Here is an 18,214-nt window from a genome sequence, read left to right as displayed (position 1 = left end):
TCACTAAGAGCTGAGATACAGAATAGAATGAGGGAGATTTTGATCTCCCTGAACTGAGGGAAAACAGCGCCCCCCCTCCCCTCAACAAATCTTAACAAGTGTTGTAGCTGGAGACTCCCTGATTTAAAAATACATTTGATAGTGGAGCATGAAAGACTAGCAGACATTTGTTGTTCCCCTGGTCTTAATTTAATACAAGATCCATTCAGTAAAATGATTGTAAGAAGATGCATTTGATTATATCATATACTCATATATAATATCAATATAATATATATTATATCAAACTCTGGCTCTAGCTAATATAATATCTCTTCAGAAGTTTTGACAAAAGCCATTTTTAGCCTTGTCTTGAGATTTCCAGGGTCAAGCCCAGATTTCACATGCGATGCAGGTGTTGTCTCAGTGAACTAACAACACTTTCTACGTCTTGTTCATCAAAAGAGCAATCTAACAGATGCTAAAATGAGTGTACAATTGCAGTTGTGAAATGTGCTGCCACAATACACTCCCCTAATCGTTCTGTACTTATAAAACAACTACTAGAGCAGCATTTCTCCAGGTCAAAATATGTTAATGTGAAAAAGGGCGAGAGTTACCACTTTATAACCTAGTTCAGGTACCTCTCCTTTAATCCTGGTTTGATCCACCACTATACTGTTGAATGCACTCTGAAGCCTGATGGGGCATCAAACCTTCATTGAAAAGAGAGTTGGTTTCCCCTGTTGCCAGAGAAAAGCAAAACTCTTGAAAATCTTTTCTGTACATGATCCATAAAATGGTTTTCAGAAACTGGATTCGTTTTGTGCTTCCAAAAGGTTTCCAGCAATGTATGACACCCCCCCCCCTCCGTCTTTCGATTCATACAGTTCCTTCAATAATAGCTGGTGTTCAGAAACTGGGGTTAGCCCCTAGTGCATTACAAGCCTAAAGATGTTCTGCACATAAGCAGAAGGACTGTTGATGTTAAACACAATAGACAGGCAATTAGATAACCACACTTGTTGAGTCCATTTGTTCATTATGGTTATTTAGCTGGCCTTCTTTTTAAATAGCTACCTGGAGGTTAAGTAAGCATAGCAGTTCGAAGGAGGGAGAGAAGGGAAGTAAAGAAAGAGGGGGAATTAAATCTGCTCGCTCTTGTTTGCAGCTTCTAGGGAAGTTGAACTTGCTCCAATTAAACTCACATTGACTTCTGTACCAACAAGACTGGCCTGTGAGCATGGATAGTGGTGGAGCTTCAGCATCTTTAGTTCTTACTTAGAGAAAATTCCTTTAGTGTCCCACTGCGCTGCATTAAATGCAAATCAATTATTCACTGTAAAATGCCATCACCTTAGTCTTTGTTAGTTTTTTGGCAGTGCCCAGAGAACATAATAAATCATCTGCGATTAAGTCTCTGGTATTCTTTGATTCTTGCAGTCAGACTCCAGTTCTTAATCATCTGCCCCACAAAGATGGTCACGGACAATGCCTTTTTATGCTAGTCGTATTTTTAAAGTGTAAAACTTTGAGTGAATCAAACTTTTTTTTAAAATGAAAGAACTTGAATCCAATTATAATACTCTCCTTTTCTCTTCCCCATCCTTTTTTTGACTGTAACAGCCTCCAAAGGATTCTAGGGTATTTTAAAGTTATGATGTATAGTCAATTGTAATCAGAGAGTTTCAGGGAGTACAATAGAAAATGTGTTGAAGTAAGGTTCTTTAGGCAAATATGATTTCCTATTTACTAGGGTTAAATTCTGCATACAGGATGTGTTCAATGATTGGCATAAGCCTATTGGGTTCCCCTGTTTGCGTGAGAAAAGTGTTATGATTGTTGTTTTGCTTCTTATTTAGTAATTAAAGCATCAATCACAACACATTGTATAGAAATTAGTTGCTAGCATTTTCATAGGATTTATTTGCATGTCATGTTCTAGATCTAGAACTTTATTTTCTTCATCGTTTCCCAGATGTTTTGAAAAGTGCAGAAAACCAGGCATGCAGTTCAAATGAATATATAGAATTATTGTAAGCTAAAGCTCTCTACAAGAATCTGAACCTACTAACAATCAAAGCAAATTGGTGGTACATAAGAGTCAACGGAATTTAAGGTGGGCTGGACTTAGATCTCACTTGGGCTGAGTCTAGTCAACTCCTACATGTTTGTAATTATTTGGAGGTGTTCCAGTGTATCGTTATAGTGCAGCGATGGCGAACCTTTTTTGGCTCGTGTGCCACAAGTGGGGGGAGCGCAGGGGGTGGTGTGCGGGTGTGCCACACCCATAATGCAATGTGCGACCTCCCACTGCGCATGCACGCACAACGCGCGACCCCTCCATTTTTACATGCTTTTTTCACCTTCCCCAGGCTCCAGAGGCTTTATAGTAGCCTGGGGAGGGCAAAAAGAGCCTCCCCCACCCCCCCGGAGGCCCTCCGGAGGCTTCAGGGACCATCTGGAGGCTTCCCTGACACCTTCGGAACGCTTAAAACCACCCTCCGAGCAAACCGGAAGTGACTCTTTTCGCCCTCCCCAGGCTCCTATAAAGCCTCTGGAGCCTGGGGAAGGCGAAAAATAGCTTTTAAAAAGGTGAACTCAGCTGGCCAGTGCACGCATGCACGCTGGCCAGCTGCCAGGGCAGCGCCTCATGTGCCCTGACAAATGGCTCTGCGTGCCACTTGTGGCACGCGTGCCATAGGTTCGCCATCACTGTTATAGGGTATAAGCATGCCGACACCTTTACACACAAACTCTTGGCTGTACCTCAGAAATTTCCCCTATGCAAGAAGTTGCTGGATCACTACAAACACTTTGAACCTCAGGGTCCATTGTCTGTGGAGATTCTGAGTCATCCAGGTCAAGGGTGTCCTAAAGGTGCTTTCCCAAGAGACAACTGGACTTTTTGGTTTTTCTTTGAAGACGTTTAGCTTCTCATCCAAGAAGCTTCTTCAGCTCTGAAGCTCAGGGTCTACTGTTGGGAGTCAGTGACCACCTCTGCCCGCATTGGACAGGTCGGAGGAAAGGCCATAATCATGGCCTCTTGTTCAACTAAAAACACTAGTTGTGCTCCGTACATGGTCTTACTTATGTAACAAGCATTTGCTTTTTAGGATGTGGGGAATTCTGAGCAGGGACCACTTTCAAAGGGACGATTTTTCCCATTTGCTCCTGAGTGGCAAGATGGCCCTGCACTCCCTTGTTAGACTCTCCAAAGGAGCTCAGCGGGATGGCAGGTTGTAAATCTCAAGAAATGCTAAATACACTGAGAATAGAATGAGTGGCGGGGAATATTGGGGTAACAAACCCTATTTGAGGTTGGGAGAGCACATAGTTAGATTCCTAATACCTTCAAGATCTCAAATTCTCTGCCGTTTAGGCTGCGTTTGAGTTTCTCTTTTCAAAGAGTAAGGTTGGCATCCAGTGCTGTACAAAACTCCAGCAACATCAATACTATTATTTATGGCACTACTAAATCATATTAAAATATAGTGTACTGTGCTGGAGTGTGATAATACTATGTTTAAGCAATTACTTTCGCTGGCTGAGATTCATGACTGCTCTGCTGCCCACCCCTCCCTTTTCCTCTTGCCTTCAGTGGGCAGCCTTTTCAACGGCAAAGTCACAGCTGTGCCAAATTACCTCATTTTATGGGTTATGTGATGCTTCTGCTTGTTGGCCAAGGCTGTTTAAATTTAGCCCCCCCCCCACCTCCACACGTATTAGAGAGTTTTATTGATTGTTTATGTTAAAGAGGCCATAACCAGAGGCATTGGTCTGAAAGGTAGACTTTTGATCTTCTATTCCTTTAACAAGGATGTGCCAAAGAAGACTGAGTGATGCTGTTGGCATCGGATAAAATGGAAATGCCTCCTAGCTGAGCGCAATCAGGACCATAACATCAAGCTATACTGAATTATAAAATCCCTGAATGTAAGCCCACAAAAAGATGAAGGTTCCCAAATTCTTACTGTATTTTAAAAGGCAAAAAAAAAAAAAAAGACAGATGAATTTTGAAAGAGTGGGATCCTTGACCCCACTCACCCTTGAGCCGTTGAATGGACCAAATTCTCCCAGGTAGGGTAACTAATTTAAAAGTTTATATAAGAAAGAGAATTATTTGAATACAGTATCAATAGCACTTAGATTTATATGACACTTCACAGTGCTTTACAACTCTCTCTAAGTGGTTTACAGAGTCAGCCTTTCTCCCCCCCACCCAAACAATCTGGGTCTTTATTTTATCAACCTTGGATGGATGGAAGGCTGAGTCAGTACAGGTAGTCCTCAACTTATGGCCACAATTGAAACCAAAAATTCTGTTGTCAAGCAAGACAGTTACAGATTTTTCTCCCATTTTACGACCTTTCTTGCCACAGTTGTTAAGTGAATCACTGCAGTTCTTTTTTTTTTAAACAAAGTTTTATTGATTTTTTGGTGTTTTACAAAAGGAAAAGGTATGGGGAAAGTTACAAATTGTGGCAGCCGCAAACTGCGGTAGGTATATCCCCCCTCCAGACTCATGTTATACATTTGCATAGCATTCAAATATTACATAATAGCATATAGTCAGTGTGATAAATTCATTAATAATTATGTCATGTGGATTTTCTTACTTATTTGTGTGATCTGAGCTTTCTTGATGTCGCCCCGTCTCCCCCCGTTGGCAGTGCTCCGGCCCCTCCCGTGTCTTGTGCATCTACTGGGATATCTTCTGGTTTTTCTAGGAGTAGTTTATTTTTTTCCATAAAGGCCTGCGCCTCTATGGGTGTATTAATTCTGACTCTTGTCTCCTCCCAGAATATTAACATACCTTCAGGCAGCAACCAACGAAACCACACCCCCTTCTGGTATAATTTATTCACCAATTGCGAATAATGTTTTCTTTTCTCCCTCACTTTCTTGGGGATCTGTTTCAGTATGGTTATCTCCTTATCTTTGTATATCAGGGCTTGTCCCCTTTGTGTATTCAGAATTTCATCTCTTGTGCTTTTCCTAAGAAATTTAATATGTATCTCCCTGGGGACATTGTGTGTTCTGGCATATGCAGAGTTCACTCTATAAGCCAGGTCTATTTCCCACCCCATGTGTTGTTTTTCTTTCTGGATATACTCAGCCAAAATATTTGTCATGATGTCCCTTATGTTTTCATCATCTGTCTCCATCACATTTTGAAACCTAAGATAAAAAGACATTCTCTCAAACTGTATTTTCATTTGTTGGGTGTCAAGCTCTTTGTTTCCCTTTTGCACGCCCTCCACCCCCCCCATCTCAGCCGCCCCCTGCTCCAAGAGATCCAGTCTCTGTGAGTTCTTATTAATTTTGTCGTGGTTCCCTCTAATTTCTTCTTTCATCTCCTTCAGTTGTTTCTTAATTTCCTCTTGTCCCTGTAGAAGTTGCTGGAACATTTGATGAAACTCCAAGTCCGTAGTTTTAGCTTGTTTAAGGGCTGTCAATGTTGATTGTGTGCTCGGACTTGAGGTTGCAGATGTCGGGGCAGAGGCAGAAAAGCCAGACTTTCCAGGAGGTGGTCTTTTAGATGTCATTGTTGGTAATAAAGGATCCAGTCAGTATAGAGAGGAATCAATCAGAGTGGTAGAGCAGCCAAGAGAGTCCGGGGGGTAGAGAGACCAGGCACCAGGGAACTCTCTAATCACCCTGGCAGGGAACAGACGTTTTTCACTCCAGAAAGTTCAAAAGCAAACAATCCACAAGAGAATTATCCAAAACACGGAGACAAAGACCGGAAGCCTGAAGCTAAGAGGTGGAGTCAAGTTCACCTTTCATGAAGACAATGGAAGTATGCCATCTTGCCCTGCCAACTTTGGGTACTGAGGCAACAAATAAAGTTTTCAAAATTCAAAGTTCCCAAGGCTTCCAGATTGCATTGTCTTAAAACCTGAAGGTTTAAATCTGAAGATCCATTTAGTTGGAGTGTGACCTCCTTGGTTTGGCTCTCCCCCTCCTCCTTCCCTTGGGGCTACGAGCACATTTGTTTCTAGCCGCTTGTCCAAGGGGGGGGGGAATCCCCCTCCCCTCCAGCCACTCCTCTCCAAATTAACAAAAGTTCCAATTAACACGACTGACAATTTTTAGAGTTGGTAAAGGGTATGAAGAGAGTCTACACCTCACCGCACCGCCGCTGCAGCCTTCAGCATTCTTTTTTTCTTCCGGACAGCCTCACAGCGAAGACGCTACGCGCCTCCCCTTCGCGCTCCTCGGTGCCTGGAGTGAAGCGAGAGCCCCCCGACGGCCGCCGCCGATGCAGGGGTCCTCCCGCCGCGCCGCTCCTCCGGCAGAACGCCTCTCCGGGGCGTCCTGTGCCCCCCAAGGGGTGGGGAGCCCACCGGGGATGCGCGGGGCGAGCAGTCTCTGCCCATCGCCGTCAGCCGCCGGAACCGGAAGCCCCAATCACTGCAGTTCTTAAGTTAATAGCATGGTTGTTAAGTGAACCTGCCTTCCCAATTGACTTATCTTGTTAGAGGGTCGCAAAAGGTGATCACATGACGTCAGAACACTGTCATAAATATGAATCAGTTGCCAAGCATCTGAGTTTTGATCATGTGACCACAGGGATGATGTAGTGGTCGTGAGTATGAAAAAACCCTCATAAGTCACATTTTTCCGTGCCATTCAGTCACTAAATGAACTGTTGTAAGCCGAGGACTACCTGTAATAGGACTTTGGGTTGATGGAAGTGGCATTTTTGTCAGGTTTTAGAGAAGTGTGGCATAGGTGATTGATTCCTGAAGTGTTTTGGAGATCCAAAAAATGTTATTGTATTATAAGGGAGGCGTTAAAAATAAAAATCCACATCGTCTCTTTCTTTTGACATATGAACTGTGAGCAAATTAGGAAAGATTTGAAAAGATGTGATTTGGGATATGTATAGTCAGAGAAGAAGGCTTGTATTCCTTCATCTGTTGCCTTGAGGAGGAGCAAGTTTGAGACAGAGGCCTCTTTTCCTATCTAGTATAATGAACTTGGGGAATGCTAATAAAGAAAAAAAACACAGGAGCCCTGCCCTCCAATGTAACTGCTCGTCCTAGTAAAAGGCGCTCACTAATGGTCGACTTTTAACAAGGTAGCAAGATGGCAGGAAAGGTTAAGTATTGCAAATGTGATCTTCAGCCCGGGGAAAAAAAATATCTGCCTCTGCACAGCGGTGTTCCCTGCATGAAGCTGTTTGCCACTTTTTATTGGACCTCAATAAATTGCTTGCTAGACATTTCAGCAAAATGGCCTTTTCCTTTCCTTTGGCCAATAGGTGCCACGTCCCTTGCCTCGGTTCTTTATTGGCAGGTGGTTGGCAATTATCAGGTGAAACCTGTGCCACTTTGGGCTTGCTGATAGTTGCACAGCAAACTATTTTCTAGGGAGCGGGTGAGGGGCTGCCAGGAAGATTTCTCCTTTTCCAGCCCACTGACAAAACAGTTGTATGCTATTGTAGGCATGTTATAGTTCAGAGTTGTGTATAATGCAAGCACTTATAAAGAATCTCTCGTTGCCATGTAGACAAATGTTACCTAAATTGTAGAGTAGAATGATCACCGGAAAAGCTGCATTTGGCCTCTTTTTTTTTTTTTAATCAGTCTATTCCTACATATCCATTTGATAGATTTGTAGAGTCCAACCAAGGATGACTCAGTGGCTAAGATGCTGAGCTTGTCAATCAGAAAGTTCGGCAGTTTGAATCCCTAGTGCCGCATAACGGAGTGAGCTCCCGTTACTTGTCCCAGCTTCTGCCAGTTTGAAAGCATGTAAAAATGCAAGTAGAAAAATAGGGACCACCTTGGTGGGAAGGTAACAGCATTCTGTACGTCTTTGGCATTTAGTCACGCCGGCCACTTGACCACGGAGAAGTCTTTGGGACAGTGCTGGCTCTTTGACTTTGAAATGGAGATGAGCACCGCCCCCTAGAGTTGGGAATAACTGGCGCATATGTGCAAGGGAAACCTTTACTTTTTACCTTAGAGTCCAACCTCTGTCTGCCACTAACTTCATATAGTAGAGTGCAAGGGGACATTGGAAGCGTTAACTTCCAATTCACAATTGAATTTAGGGGAGTAAAAAAAAGTCCAGTTTCACCTTGTGGCTTCTAAAGTAAGAGTTTTTAAGCCACAGCCTAATGAGCAGACCATAACGGCTGGTTCTCACACAGTGCTAAATCCCAATGGGTGAACTCACATTTCAAACTAAGCCAAAACAAGCAACTACAATGTTTCTTTGCCCTGTGGTCACTATGCCTATGTTCTCACAATCACAGTAAAACAGAATTCTTAAGATTATAAGGGGACCAATCCCTTTTGACATTGCCTGCCAGTGAGTAAAGCTAAGAAATATAGATAGGAGAAACTGGAGCCCAAAGACAGTCAGTTCTTGACTGCTTAACCCAAGACAATCACCAAAGCACAGATGGAGTAGCTCATCTTTTTTAGCTGTGCTCAGTAGTTGGCTGGCTAGGGAATTCTGACAGTTGAAGCCTACCTATCTTCAAGCTTGCAAGATTGAGAAACATTGGTCTAGAACAGGGGTGTCAAACTCACATTGTCACGGTGTCGTCACGTGATGTATCGGGACTTTTTTCACTTTCGCTAAACCGGGCGTGGGCGTGGCCAGAGCTTGACGCATCTGGCCTGCGGTCCGGGAGTTTGACAGCCCTGGACTAGAAAGTCAGTTCTTTATATTGACAAGGTTCAAAAGATACTGAAAGGCCTATCCTGCTTCATCCTCTTGTTTTCTACAACTTGTTTATTTGCATTTACAGGAATGTCGTTTCCTTTAATTTGTTAGCACATTTAACCAGACAGGAGTTGTGAATCAGGTACTGTACACAAACTGTAGCTAGTTTAGTACACAGCCATGTTTTTTTTTTTTGAATTAAAAATATAGTCACTTTTCATTTTATGAATAGTCTCCCCAGTGTTCTGAGTCTTTCGAGTTTTTTTTTAACACTATTAAGTTTATGTTTTATTGAAAAGAACATTGTGGTTGTCTTGACTACTAAAAAACCCTGTCCTGTGCACTGCTCAGAAGATGTGCATAATGTGACGGTTAAAACAAGAAGCGAGAATGCTGATTTGAAGTTTACTCCGTTCAGCTTCTGGGCTCTCCAGGAACAAATCCCGAGACAGGTTTTTTTTTTGTCTGTGTTTTTATTTTTCTCCTCAAGGATGCAGTCTGTTTATGCCAGAGTCGCTGGTTTGCAATGTAGTTATGCATTCATCTCCCATGACAATGATCATTTTCTCCAACTACATTCACGTTGTGACTGAAACCCCGCCCCAACCCCTGTTTTGATATAAAATTCTCCTGTCTTTTTCCTCTAGGCAATAGTATATGAAGGCCAAGACAAGAATCCAGAAATGTGCAGAGTTCTGCTCACCCATGAAATAATGTGCAGGTAAGAAAAATCTCTGTCGTATCTTAATTAGCAAAGAAAACAAAATGACTGTCTCTCTCTGTCTCTCCAAAGCTTGGTTAAATCTAAAATTATTTTGAGATTTAAAGATTCTCAATTTTCCTTTGAAGAACCCCCAAATCTGCTCGGTGTGAGTGTAGTAAGCAGCAATGTGTACTAAATGATCTATTCTCCAAGGCACCTGAGGGTAGAACAAGAAACAATGGGTGGAAACTAATCAAGGAGAGAAGCAACTTAGAACTGAGGAGAAATTTCCTGAGAGTTTGCAACTTGTCTCCAGAAGTTGTGAACGCCCCAACACTGGAAGTCTTTAAGAAGATGCTGGATAGCCATTTTTCTGAAAAGGTATAGGGTTTCCTGCCTAGGCAGGGTTGGACTAGAAGACCTCCAAAGTCCCTTCCGCTATTGTATTATTATCTCGTTTCAATGATCTATTGGAGCTTAATTTTGAATATGGCAAAAAGTGCCATTTAGTGATTGGAACTTTTATCTTCATGGAAAATGTTTCTGATGAGAGAAAGAATGGGGGGAGAGGAGGGAGAGGGAGAGGGAGAGGGAGAGGGAGAGGGAGAGGGAGGGAGGGAGGGAGGGGAGAGAGAGAGAGAGAGAGAGAGAGAGAGAGAGAGAGAGAGAGAGAGAGAGAGAGAGAGAGAGAGAACATCCAAAATGCAAATACTTATGAGCAGTTATCCAACATGATCTTCACTAGGAAAACCATCACCATTAGGGCATTGCTTTCACAACAGCCTTTGATACCTCAGGTAAACAACAGCCTGGTCCTTATTTTATGCAGAAGTGAGTCTTGTAGACTACTATGAAGGATGTAGTGGGGGCAGAGTGAAAAGAAGGGTCTGTGGTCCATAAAAGGAGATCTATAAAGGTAGTCCTTGACTTACAACCACAGTTGGAACCAGAATTTCTGTTGTTAAACTCATTGAGTTGTAACTGATTTTACAACCTTAAGTGAATTACTGCAGTTGTTAAGTGAGCCATGTGGTCATTAAGTGAAGCCAGGTTCCTCCATTGACTCTGAAAAAGGCTGAGAAGGTCACAGAAGGCAAACCCATGACCCTAGGATGCTGCAACCATCATATATACAAGCTGGTTGCCATCCAAAGTTTGATCATGTGCCCATAGGGATGCTGTGATTGTCATAGATGTGAGGACCAGTTGTAAGTAACTTTTTCAATGCTTTTGTAACTTTGAGCGGTTGCTAAATGAATGGTTGTAAGTTGAGGACTACCTACTTTAGCTGTCCAAGTTTATTGATTGCCTAATTCAAGCAGACTCTTGGTTTGGACCTATGTAAAGGTTATGCTTGTTGTGTACCCATCTCCCCCAACTTTCAATGGGATTCTGTATTCAGACCCAGCTTCTTAGAATCAGGTATAAAGTGAAATGAGCAAGAGCAGACCTCCTTGGGTTGTTCAAGCACAATCTTCTTCTCCTTTTTAATCAACAAATATGCATTTCATCTTTGGGGATGATGGAGGATCATACTTCAGTAGCCGGTGGTTGAATTGGTTTATGTAGCTATGAATAGTAGCTAAATCAGCAACAATTAGCAACTCCGATATGTTTGATGGCACAAATTGTGGCAGTTGCTGATTTCAGGAATGAAAACATGGATTAAATTTTAAAATTCAATTGCATAAATTATAGAAATTGTGCTAAAAGAATAGGGCAGGATCAGCCCCTCCCTCCTTTTGGATTTCTTAATAAGTTTCCTCGCCTAGTGCCATAATGGCGAACCTATGGCATGTGTGCCCAAAGTGCAGCCTTGCCTGTTTGTCTTCTGGGTCTCTGGCAAACATGCATGCACGACAATCAGTTGCCCTTCGCATACACAGCAGTGCCGAAAAACAGTGTGCTGATTGTCGAGTACGCATGTACACCATAACCCAAAAGTTCAGCTTTTCCAGAGCGCGATCCCTTTGCATGCGCACAAGTGCCAAAAGCTGGCCTGTGCATGAATGCTGGCCAGATGATTGTTGGGTGCCCATGTGTGCTAGAACCCGGAAGTTCAGCTTTTCCAGAGTGTGGCCCTGATGAGCATGCATGCGATGTTTCCACTCGGTGCCAAAAAGGTTTCCCATTACTGGCCTAGTGTTTTTGTTGCTTTGGAAAACTTTTTTTTTTAAATCCAGTTTTAAGAAGAGTTGCATCAAACACAACTGTACAGCACAAATTTGAGAAAATTTGCTTTTTATAATGTTAGTAAGGCTCATCAGTGCACTTTATCGGCTGTGGCTGAACAATTAAATGAAATTAGCATTCTCATATATTTCAAGAGTTATTCATATAATGAAATTCTAAGGGAAAGAATGTTTTCCAGATTAAGTAACCTGAAGTATGAATCAGTGATTGAATGTATATATCAAGTTAGATTATAATGTGTTGTTGAGGGGTTTTTTGTTGTTGTTGTTGTTTGCTTAGTGTGATTTGTGAATCTACTCATTCTGGGTTTAAATTGAGTATGAATCAGGCCATTATGATTTATTGAACACATCCAGATTAAAAAAAATCTAGTTATAGTATTCAGTAGTTCAGTAATAGTCTGAATTCTCAGAGTGAAATGTGGCCTCTTTTAGAATTGATACTCAGTTTTTTTGGCCACAAACTATAGTTTGCAGAGGTGATAGGCAGAAATCCAATAGAGGGAAATCTAGTGGGCTAGACTGATGTGTGAGAGCTATAGTTCTCACACAGACAAGAGTAGAAAGTTTGATAAAAAAGCAGTCCATTACCCCAAGAAGACTGATGGAGACTGGGTCTCCCACACAAAAGATAGAAGCATCTAGCATGTTACATTGCTCAGGGGGAGGTGCAAGAATTTTGAAACTTGATTTTCCTATAAATAGGACTCATTTTGATATGCAACAGTTGCTGCCATTCTTTAACAGTGACCTCTTAGCTCTCCTGCAATATATGTACTTATTAATGTTCTTGCTTTCTTGAACACTTGTTTATCTGTTTCTAGTTCAAAATTTCTGGGAGTAACTTTGTGGATTTGTGACTAGTAGTTGTACTAACTATAGTTACCAAGTAAAATTCATTGAACAGTTCCTGGAATGAAGTACAATATAAGGAACACTATTCATTGGTTTATATTATTTATCATGTTCAGAAAGATTTGGACAAAAGAAAGGTTGGGGGAAGATCAGTGAGAGCTGTATTTGACATTAACATGAATGGATAAGCTAGTATCACAGATAAAGGATTGGGAAGAATGTGAATTGGTAAATATTTGGCAGGTTTTTAGTAGATGTCCAAGTTTCTGATGTTAATAAAAAAAAACAGGAGATAACTGTCTAGTAATCACTTAGTATTCCTCATTTGGCTTGTTATGAGTGTATGAATACATTTATTGGAGAGTAGCTTGCCTTATGGTTTTTTTTTAGATAGTAGGACAATTTCCCATTACTTCTGTATAGAATGTTAGCATTCATCGAAATTTTCAAGTGTTGGGTCAACAGACTCGGGTGTGCCAAAAAGTGTCTGAGTACATAAAAACATACATACATTCATACATTCATACATACATACATATGTGCTATTCCAGTATAATCCAAGTTTATTATTTGTTTATGTATTTATATAGTGCCTTACATAGTCATAGAGATTTAAAAAGAACTCAGAAGAGTCCTATATAGTATATAATCAAAAATTAGCATTATAATATAAGCAGTCAAGGTGGAAGTAAGTTATAGAGTTATTCATAGATCAGGGGAAAATCCATGATTACTTCAGCTACATTTACATTGGTAAGCAGTTCCAATGCTGTTGATGTCTCTTGACTTGAAAACCCTTTACTCAATGTTGCCATCATTTATCCATATTGCTGATTTCAACACATCTTTATGTTTTTCTCTGTTTTGCAAAGCCATATGAGCAAACTGAAAAAAAAAAACAACCCATCCTGATATTTACTTAAAACAAGAAGCAAGTATCTTAAAATATCTAGGTTCAATTTTAGTGTTCTGAGGTGCTCACAGAAGGACATAATAGTATACTTGTATGAGGTTGCCCAATGCTATCCCACAAATCTCTGATCGATTGTATTGCTACCATATTTTTGACAAAATAAGGAAACTTAGTTGCTTATACATTCTTAGATTTGCTGCCACTGGCTTTCTAACTGTAGTAAGCGCAGATTGGGATGTGCTGAATCTGCAACAGGGGTCCAAATGCAGTTTCAATTATAAGCATAAAATTAGAGTCTGTTCCCCATTAATCAGCCCAGCTAATTGCTATGCACTACCATTAGCCATATGGTGTGAAAGACAGCTTGCTCTCTCTAAGATGAAATTTCTTCATTCCAGAAATGAAACAGGGAAGGCCTGTGCTTCAAAATAGCTTGTTATAGATACATAATTCCTAAACAACTTTCAACAGTGCCTTTGATCAAGACTAACAATATAATAAAACTATAAGTTTGTATTATCAAAATGGAATATTCACAAGTAGGTATCCTCCGAAGGGAAGGAGACAAAGAAGAACATGTTATAGAAGAAAAATCATAGATGAGTCTGATTGGAAAGCCAAACTGGATTAGAATTTCATTCTGCCTCACTGCAAGCTATGGTTCCTTTCACAATGGCTTCATAAAGCAGAACATGTTCTCATGCCAGCTTATGCTGCTCTGCATGTGTGGAAGATAGCAGAAGTAACTTCAGAAACTTATTCATAAAATGTGCTGTACATTTGGCTCATCATGAGAATGTGCTCCAAATACACAATTTTCTGTCCTCAGTTTAATTCCTAATGACATATTAATGTGATTAATAATTTTCTAGAATTTCATAGCTGTTATATATGTCTGTGGAGGAACAGGTCAAGGAAATAACTTTCCTAAAACTACCTGATACACTTACAATTTCAATGAGGTACAAACCAGAACCTGTCCACTTTACCATTCATTCTTCAGACAGCTGTTTAAAACAAAAAAATGATGAGTAAATTCTGGAGTGGATTTCTCAATGGATTTTTCTTTGTCTGATGTAAATTGGAGTTAGTATTTTCATTCATTGTTAATTTATTGATTTTACAATTATCCAGAATTTTAAAAGGTGCTGGAAACAATATTATTCATTTCTTATTTATTTATTTATTTGTGGGTGTTCTATCACTGGAGATTTTAAAGAAAATATTGGACAACTATTTGTCCAGAATGGTATAGGATCTCCTACTTGAGCAGGGAGTTGGACTGGAAGATGCCAAGGTCCCTTCCAAATCTATTGTTCTGTTATTTCTTGACTCCTGGCAACTGCCTGGACAAGTCTCTGTCTTCTTCCAGACAGAAGAATTTTCCATTTGGCTATCAGGTTATATTAATTTATGGACCAAACCAGCTGATATGCATGATAATTCAACTCTAAGCCAGCTTTCAGGCTTAGTCTGATATGAGAACTGGTCTGGTGTGAAAAGTCTCTGAATTATTTCCCTGTGTTCTGGTTTGTTAATATTTTCCCTAAGACACTTGATGTTAATTCCCATCATTTTAAATAACCAAAGGCCATGACACCTGGTTGAGGGGGGTCATTTTATGGGAAAGATAATCCAAACTATTACGAAATTAGAATAGGGTTGCAGAAAGCACCTTTTTTTTTTTTGCAAGATTTATGTTGACAGTCAGATTTTGTCCGTGTGTTATATTTTAGAATTTATGAACTAAAGCCTTCCCTTATTTGTCTCAATAAAAAGAGGAGGAATAGGGATTCTGTTCTGGTTTTGTTGATTTTATCTAATGGTATAAAAGTCCTGGCATTTACTGTATTTATCTGAAAGAGAAAAAAATAAATAAATTTCCCCTTTCATCAACAACTTACCTTTATGAATTCAGATTAATTTTAGTTTTATTTCACTAATAGAAAATTAAGCTTTTTAAATATAATCTTAGCAGTGTGTGTGTATGTTTAACTGAGCTTTATCTTCCTTTCCAGTAAATATGATGATTTCCCCAGAATAGCAACAGTGGGGGGCGGGGGGACCAACCAACCATGCAATCTGATCATTTTTCAGTATTTGGGGTAGGGTGGAGGGTGTCGGAGCAGAATTATATCATGTCTGGAACTATAGTTTGATATGCAACAGTACTGTAAATGCAGATCTGCCACTTAGGGTTACATTGCATTTATTTCATTATTTTCTTTAGTTTAAATAAGTATCTCTGGGAATGTAGTACATTTGCTATGCCTTTTTAAAAAGTTGTTTCATAATCTGGAATTCTGGGCATCATTTTGCTGTCTTCATTCACAAAGATTTCTGGAATCACGATGTCCGTTCATTTGGAAAACACCGAGATTTTCAAGATTTTGAAGGGCAAAAAATCAGTGCACAGAATCTTTTTTTTTTTTTTGCTTCCCTGTGGGTGGCTGCTACTACCCTTGTTTGAGGGCACCTTGAATCATCTGCAATGTACTTGGAGGTCATTAGTATCAGCCTAGAAACCTGGGATTATGAACTGTAAAAGTTGTGCTCTCCCTTTTCCCTTTTCTGCGTGTATGTTGCAGTTATTGTGTGCCAGCTGTGAAAGAAGTCAAACCTAGTAATTAACCCATATGTGACCTACCGTATTTGACTGATTTCCAGGCAGGGAGAGAGCGGTAACTCTAGCCAGCAATACCATCCTTTCTGTATCTGTAATGATGGTTTTTAGAGTGTAATAGCTGCACTAAATCCTCTCCTTCTTGCTCCATAGCCGCTGTTGTGACAAGAAAAGCTGCGGCAACAGAAATGAGACTCCTTCAGATCCGGTGATAATTGACAGGTAAGGGCTGCTGTTCTTTGGTGTAGATTTATTTTGAGAGGGTGTGTTTGTCTGTTTGTTCATTGCACCACGTTATTACTGGAACGTCTGTCCTGTGTTGCTAATGGCCGAAGAGCGATGCTTGTCTGTGGGCGTCATTTTGCGGTTTATTTGGAATTAGCGAGGCTGTGAGGTTTTGATTCTCTGGGAAAAGCCAGATGGGGTGGAAGTGGGGGAAGAGGGCTTGGTGGATGATTCTGGCGAGAAACTCTGATTCATGTTCGTGTGGAGGATATTTTTCCTCTGCAACTTTCCTTGCCTTGATTCGCATGCTGGGCCTGGGAAAGCATCAGGGATATAAAATAATAAGTTAGTGATTTATGAAATGTGGCTGGGTGCTTATAAATATTTAACTTTTTACTTTGAAAAATGTTTGAAGCATTATCACTTTTTAGCTACAGTAGTGCTCTTGGATGCAATCCATCTAAATTGTAAGGTTTATTTTATTTGTGCATTAAGAGATGGGCAAACCTAAGATTCACACCCCCCCTCACCCCAAGTCTATTTTCCTCTCCCTTCTCCTTTAAGGTCTCCAGCTTGTTTTCTTTGGTTCGAGTGCAGTTTTGATTGTATTGTTAGTTGATTAATTCATTTTCTCTGTCTTAATTATTATGGCTTCTAAACCGACCCAAATTACTAATCTGGCATGACCGAATAAATCACTATAGAACAATAAATTCACCGAGTTGGTCTATATAATTTGCACGCAGCAGGCTTGCAAATTAGGCCCGGCTGTCACCAAATAGTCTTCTTTACATTTTAATTATTGAAACTTGTCATACAGAAACATATGATAAACTGTTACAGTGTCACCAATTACTCTGTGAGAGTTAGGTGACCATGCAGAGCTGGTATTGAATGCCATCAGCTAAGCTGGATCAGTTTAGAATCAAATGTATTATTGTTGTATTATCTAGATCTGCCTTATTGCCACCCTTCAGATGAATTGAGTCTGTCATTTCGAGATTTGTAGCCAGGGCAGTTGGGAATTCTGGGAGCTGGAACATAGCTGGAAAACATAAGGTTAGGGGAAGGAATCGAAGATATTGTGAACTGTGTTCAAGTCATAAACATTTCTTTGTTGAGTTGTACTAGAAGTATACTGAAATGTAGTGAAATTATGTTATTTTGTGACGAGAAAATATGATGTAAAAGCAATAATTGCCTCTATGTATAATTCTAAACTTGCATATTAGTGAGGACGCTCCGTTTAACTCAACAGAATTAACTTTTTCTTGTGCTGTTAGTACAGTTTTCTCTTTCTCCTTAAAAAAAACACTATATAATTTTGTAGAGTAAGTAAATGTTTTAAGTAAATTCCAATGGCATTACATAATGTAACAGATGCACGTTAAGGGTTGAGAAAGCTTTTTTTTGGGGGGTACATTGTGGGGTTCTGTGTAATCATTCTAGGCAAGATCTGTACTCTGGCACCCGTGTAGTAGCTAAATAATTAAGAAATAATTGGAGATCTATAAGATATTAATTATGGCACCGCCTGCCCTATTTTTGTATTTTTGAATCCTCTTTCCTTTCCTTTCCTCTTTCCCAGAATATAGAGACAAAAATAAATTTCCATTGCGTTTAAACTGAGAAGAAATCATGATAAAAACCCATTTTAAACCATGATTTAAAATCCATTTTATGAAGCTGATAACTACTATTATCTGCTTCCAGTGCACTGAGAAATGTAGATGAATAGAGGTTTCTTGATTGGTTGTGTTGCAAAGATTGCTTATGTTATATGGGCAAAGTCCTTGTTTTGTTCTTTTTACTAAGAAATGTTTTTTTTTTAATCCAGACTACCCTTTCTGTTTTCCTCACAGAAAAGCTCTTGGTCCACCATACCATAGTTGTACAGAAGTTTGACCATGCAGTACTTTTAGTTGGTTCATTTTCATTTATAAGGTTTACTCTTACAAATGTTGCCTTGTCACCCACTTTGAATAGGAACCGGCTAATCTTTGAAAATTCGTCTCTTGGTTTCAAGTGGTGATTTTGAT

General features: G+C 40.1%; 1 protein-coding gene across 6 annotated transcripts in view; it reads left to right on the top strand.

Annotated features, from left to right (window-relative positions):
• Positions 1 to 18,214, top strand: part of EBF1 (EBF transcription factor 1) — a 363,592-nt gene that overhangs the window by 11,335 nt on the left and 334,043 nt on the right. For all 6 annotated transcript variants that reach the window (XM_081934502.1, XM_081934501.1, XM_081934500.1 and 3 more), the window contains exons 5-6: positions 9,312 to 9,385; positions 16,104 to 16,172. In XM_081934502.1, coding sequence (XP_081790628.1) covers positions 9,312 to 9,385; positions 16,104 to 16,172 — 143 coding nt within the window. The remainder of the gene's footprint in view (positions 1 to 9,311; positions 9,386 to 16,103; positions 16,173 to 18,214) is intronic.

Source organism: Natrix helvetica (assembly GCF_964273705.1).
Source record: "Natrix helvetica genome assembly, chromosome: 1".
Lineage (NCBI taxonomy): Eukaryota > Metazoa > Chordata > Lepidosauria > Squamata > Natricidae > Natrix > Natrix helvetica.
This window is presented reverse-complemented; position numbering and strand designations above follow the sequence as displayed.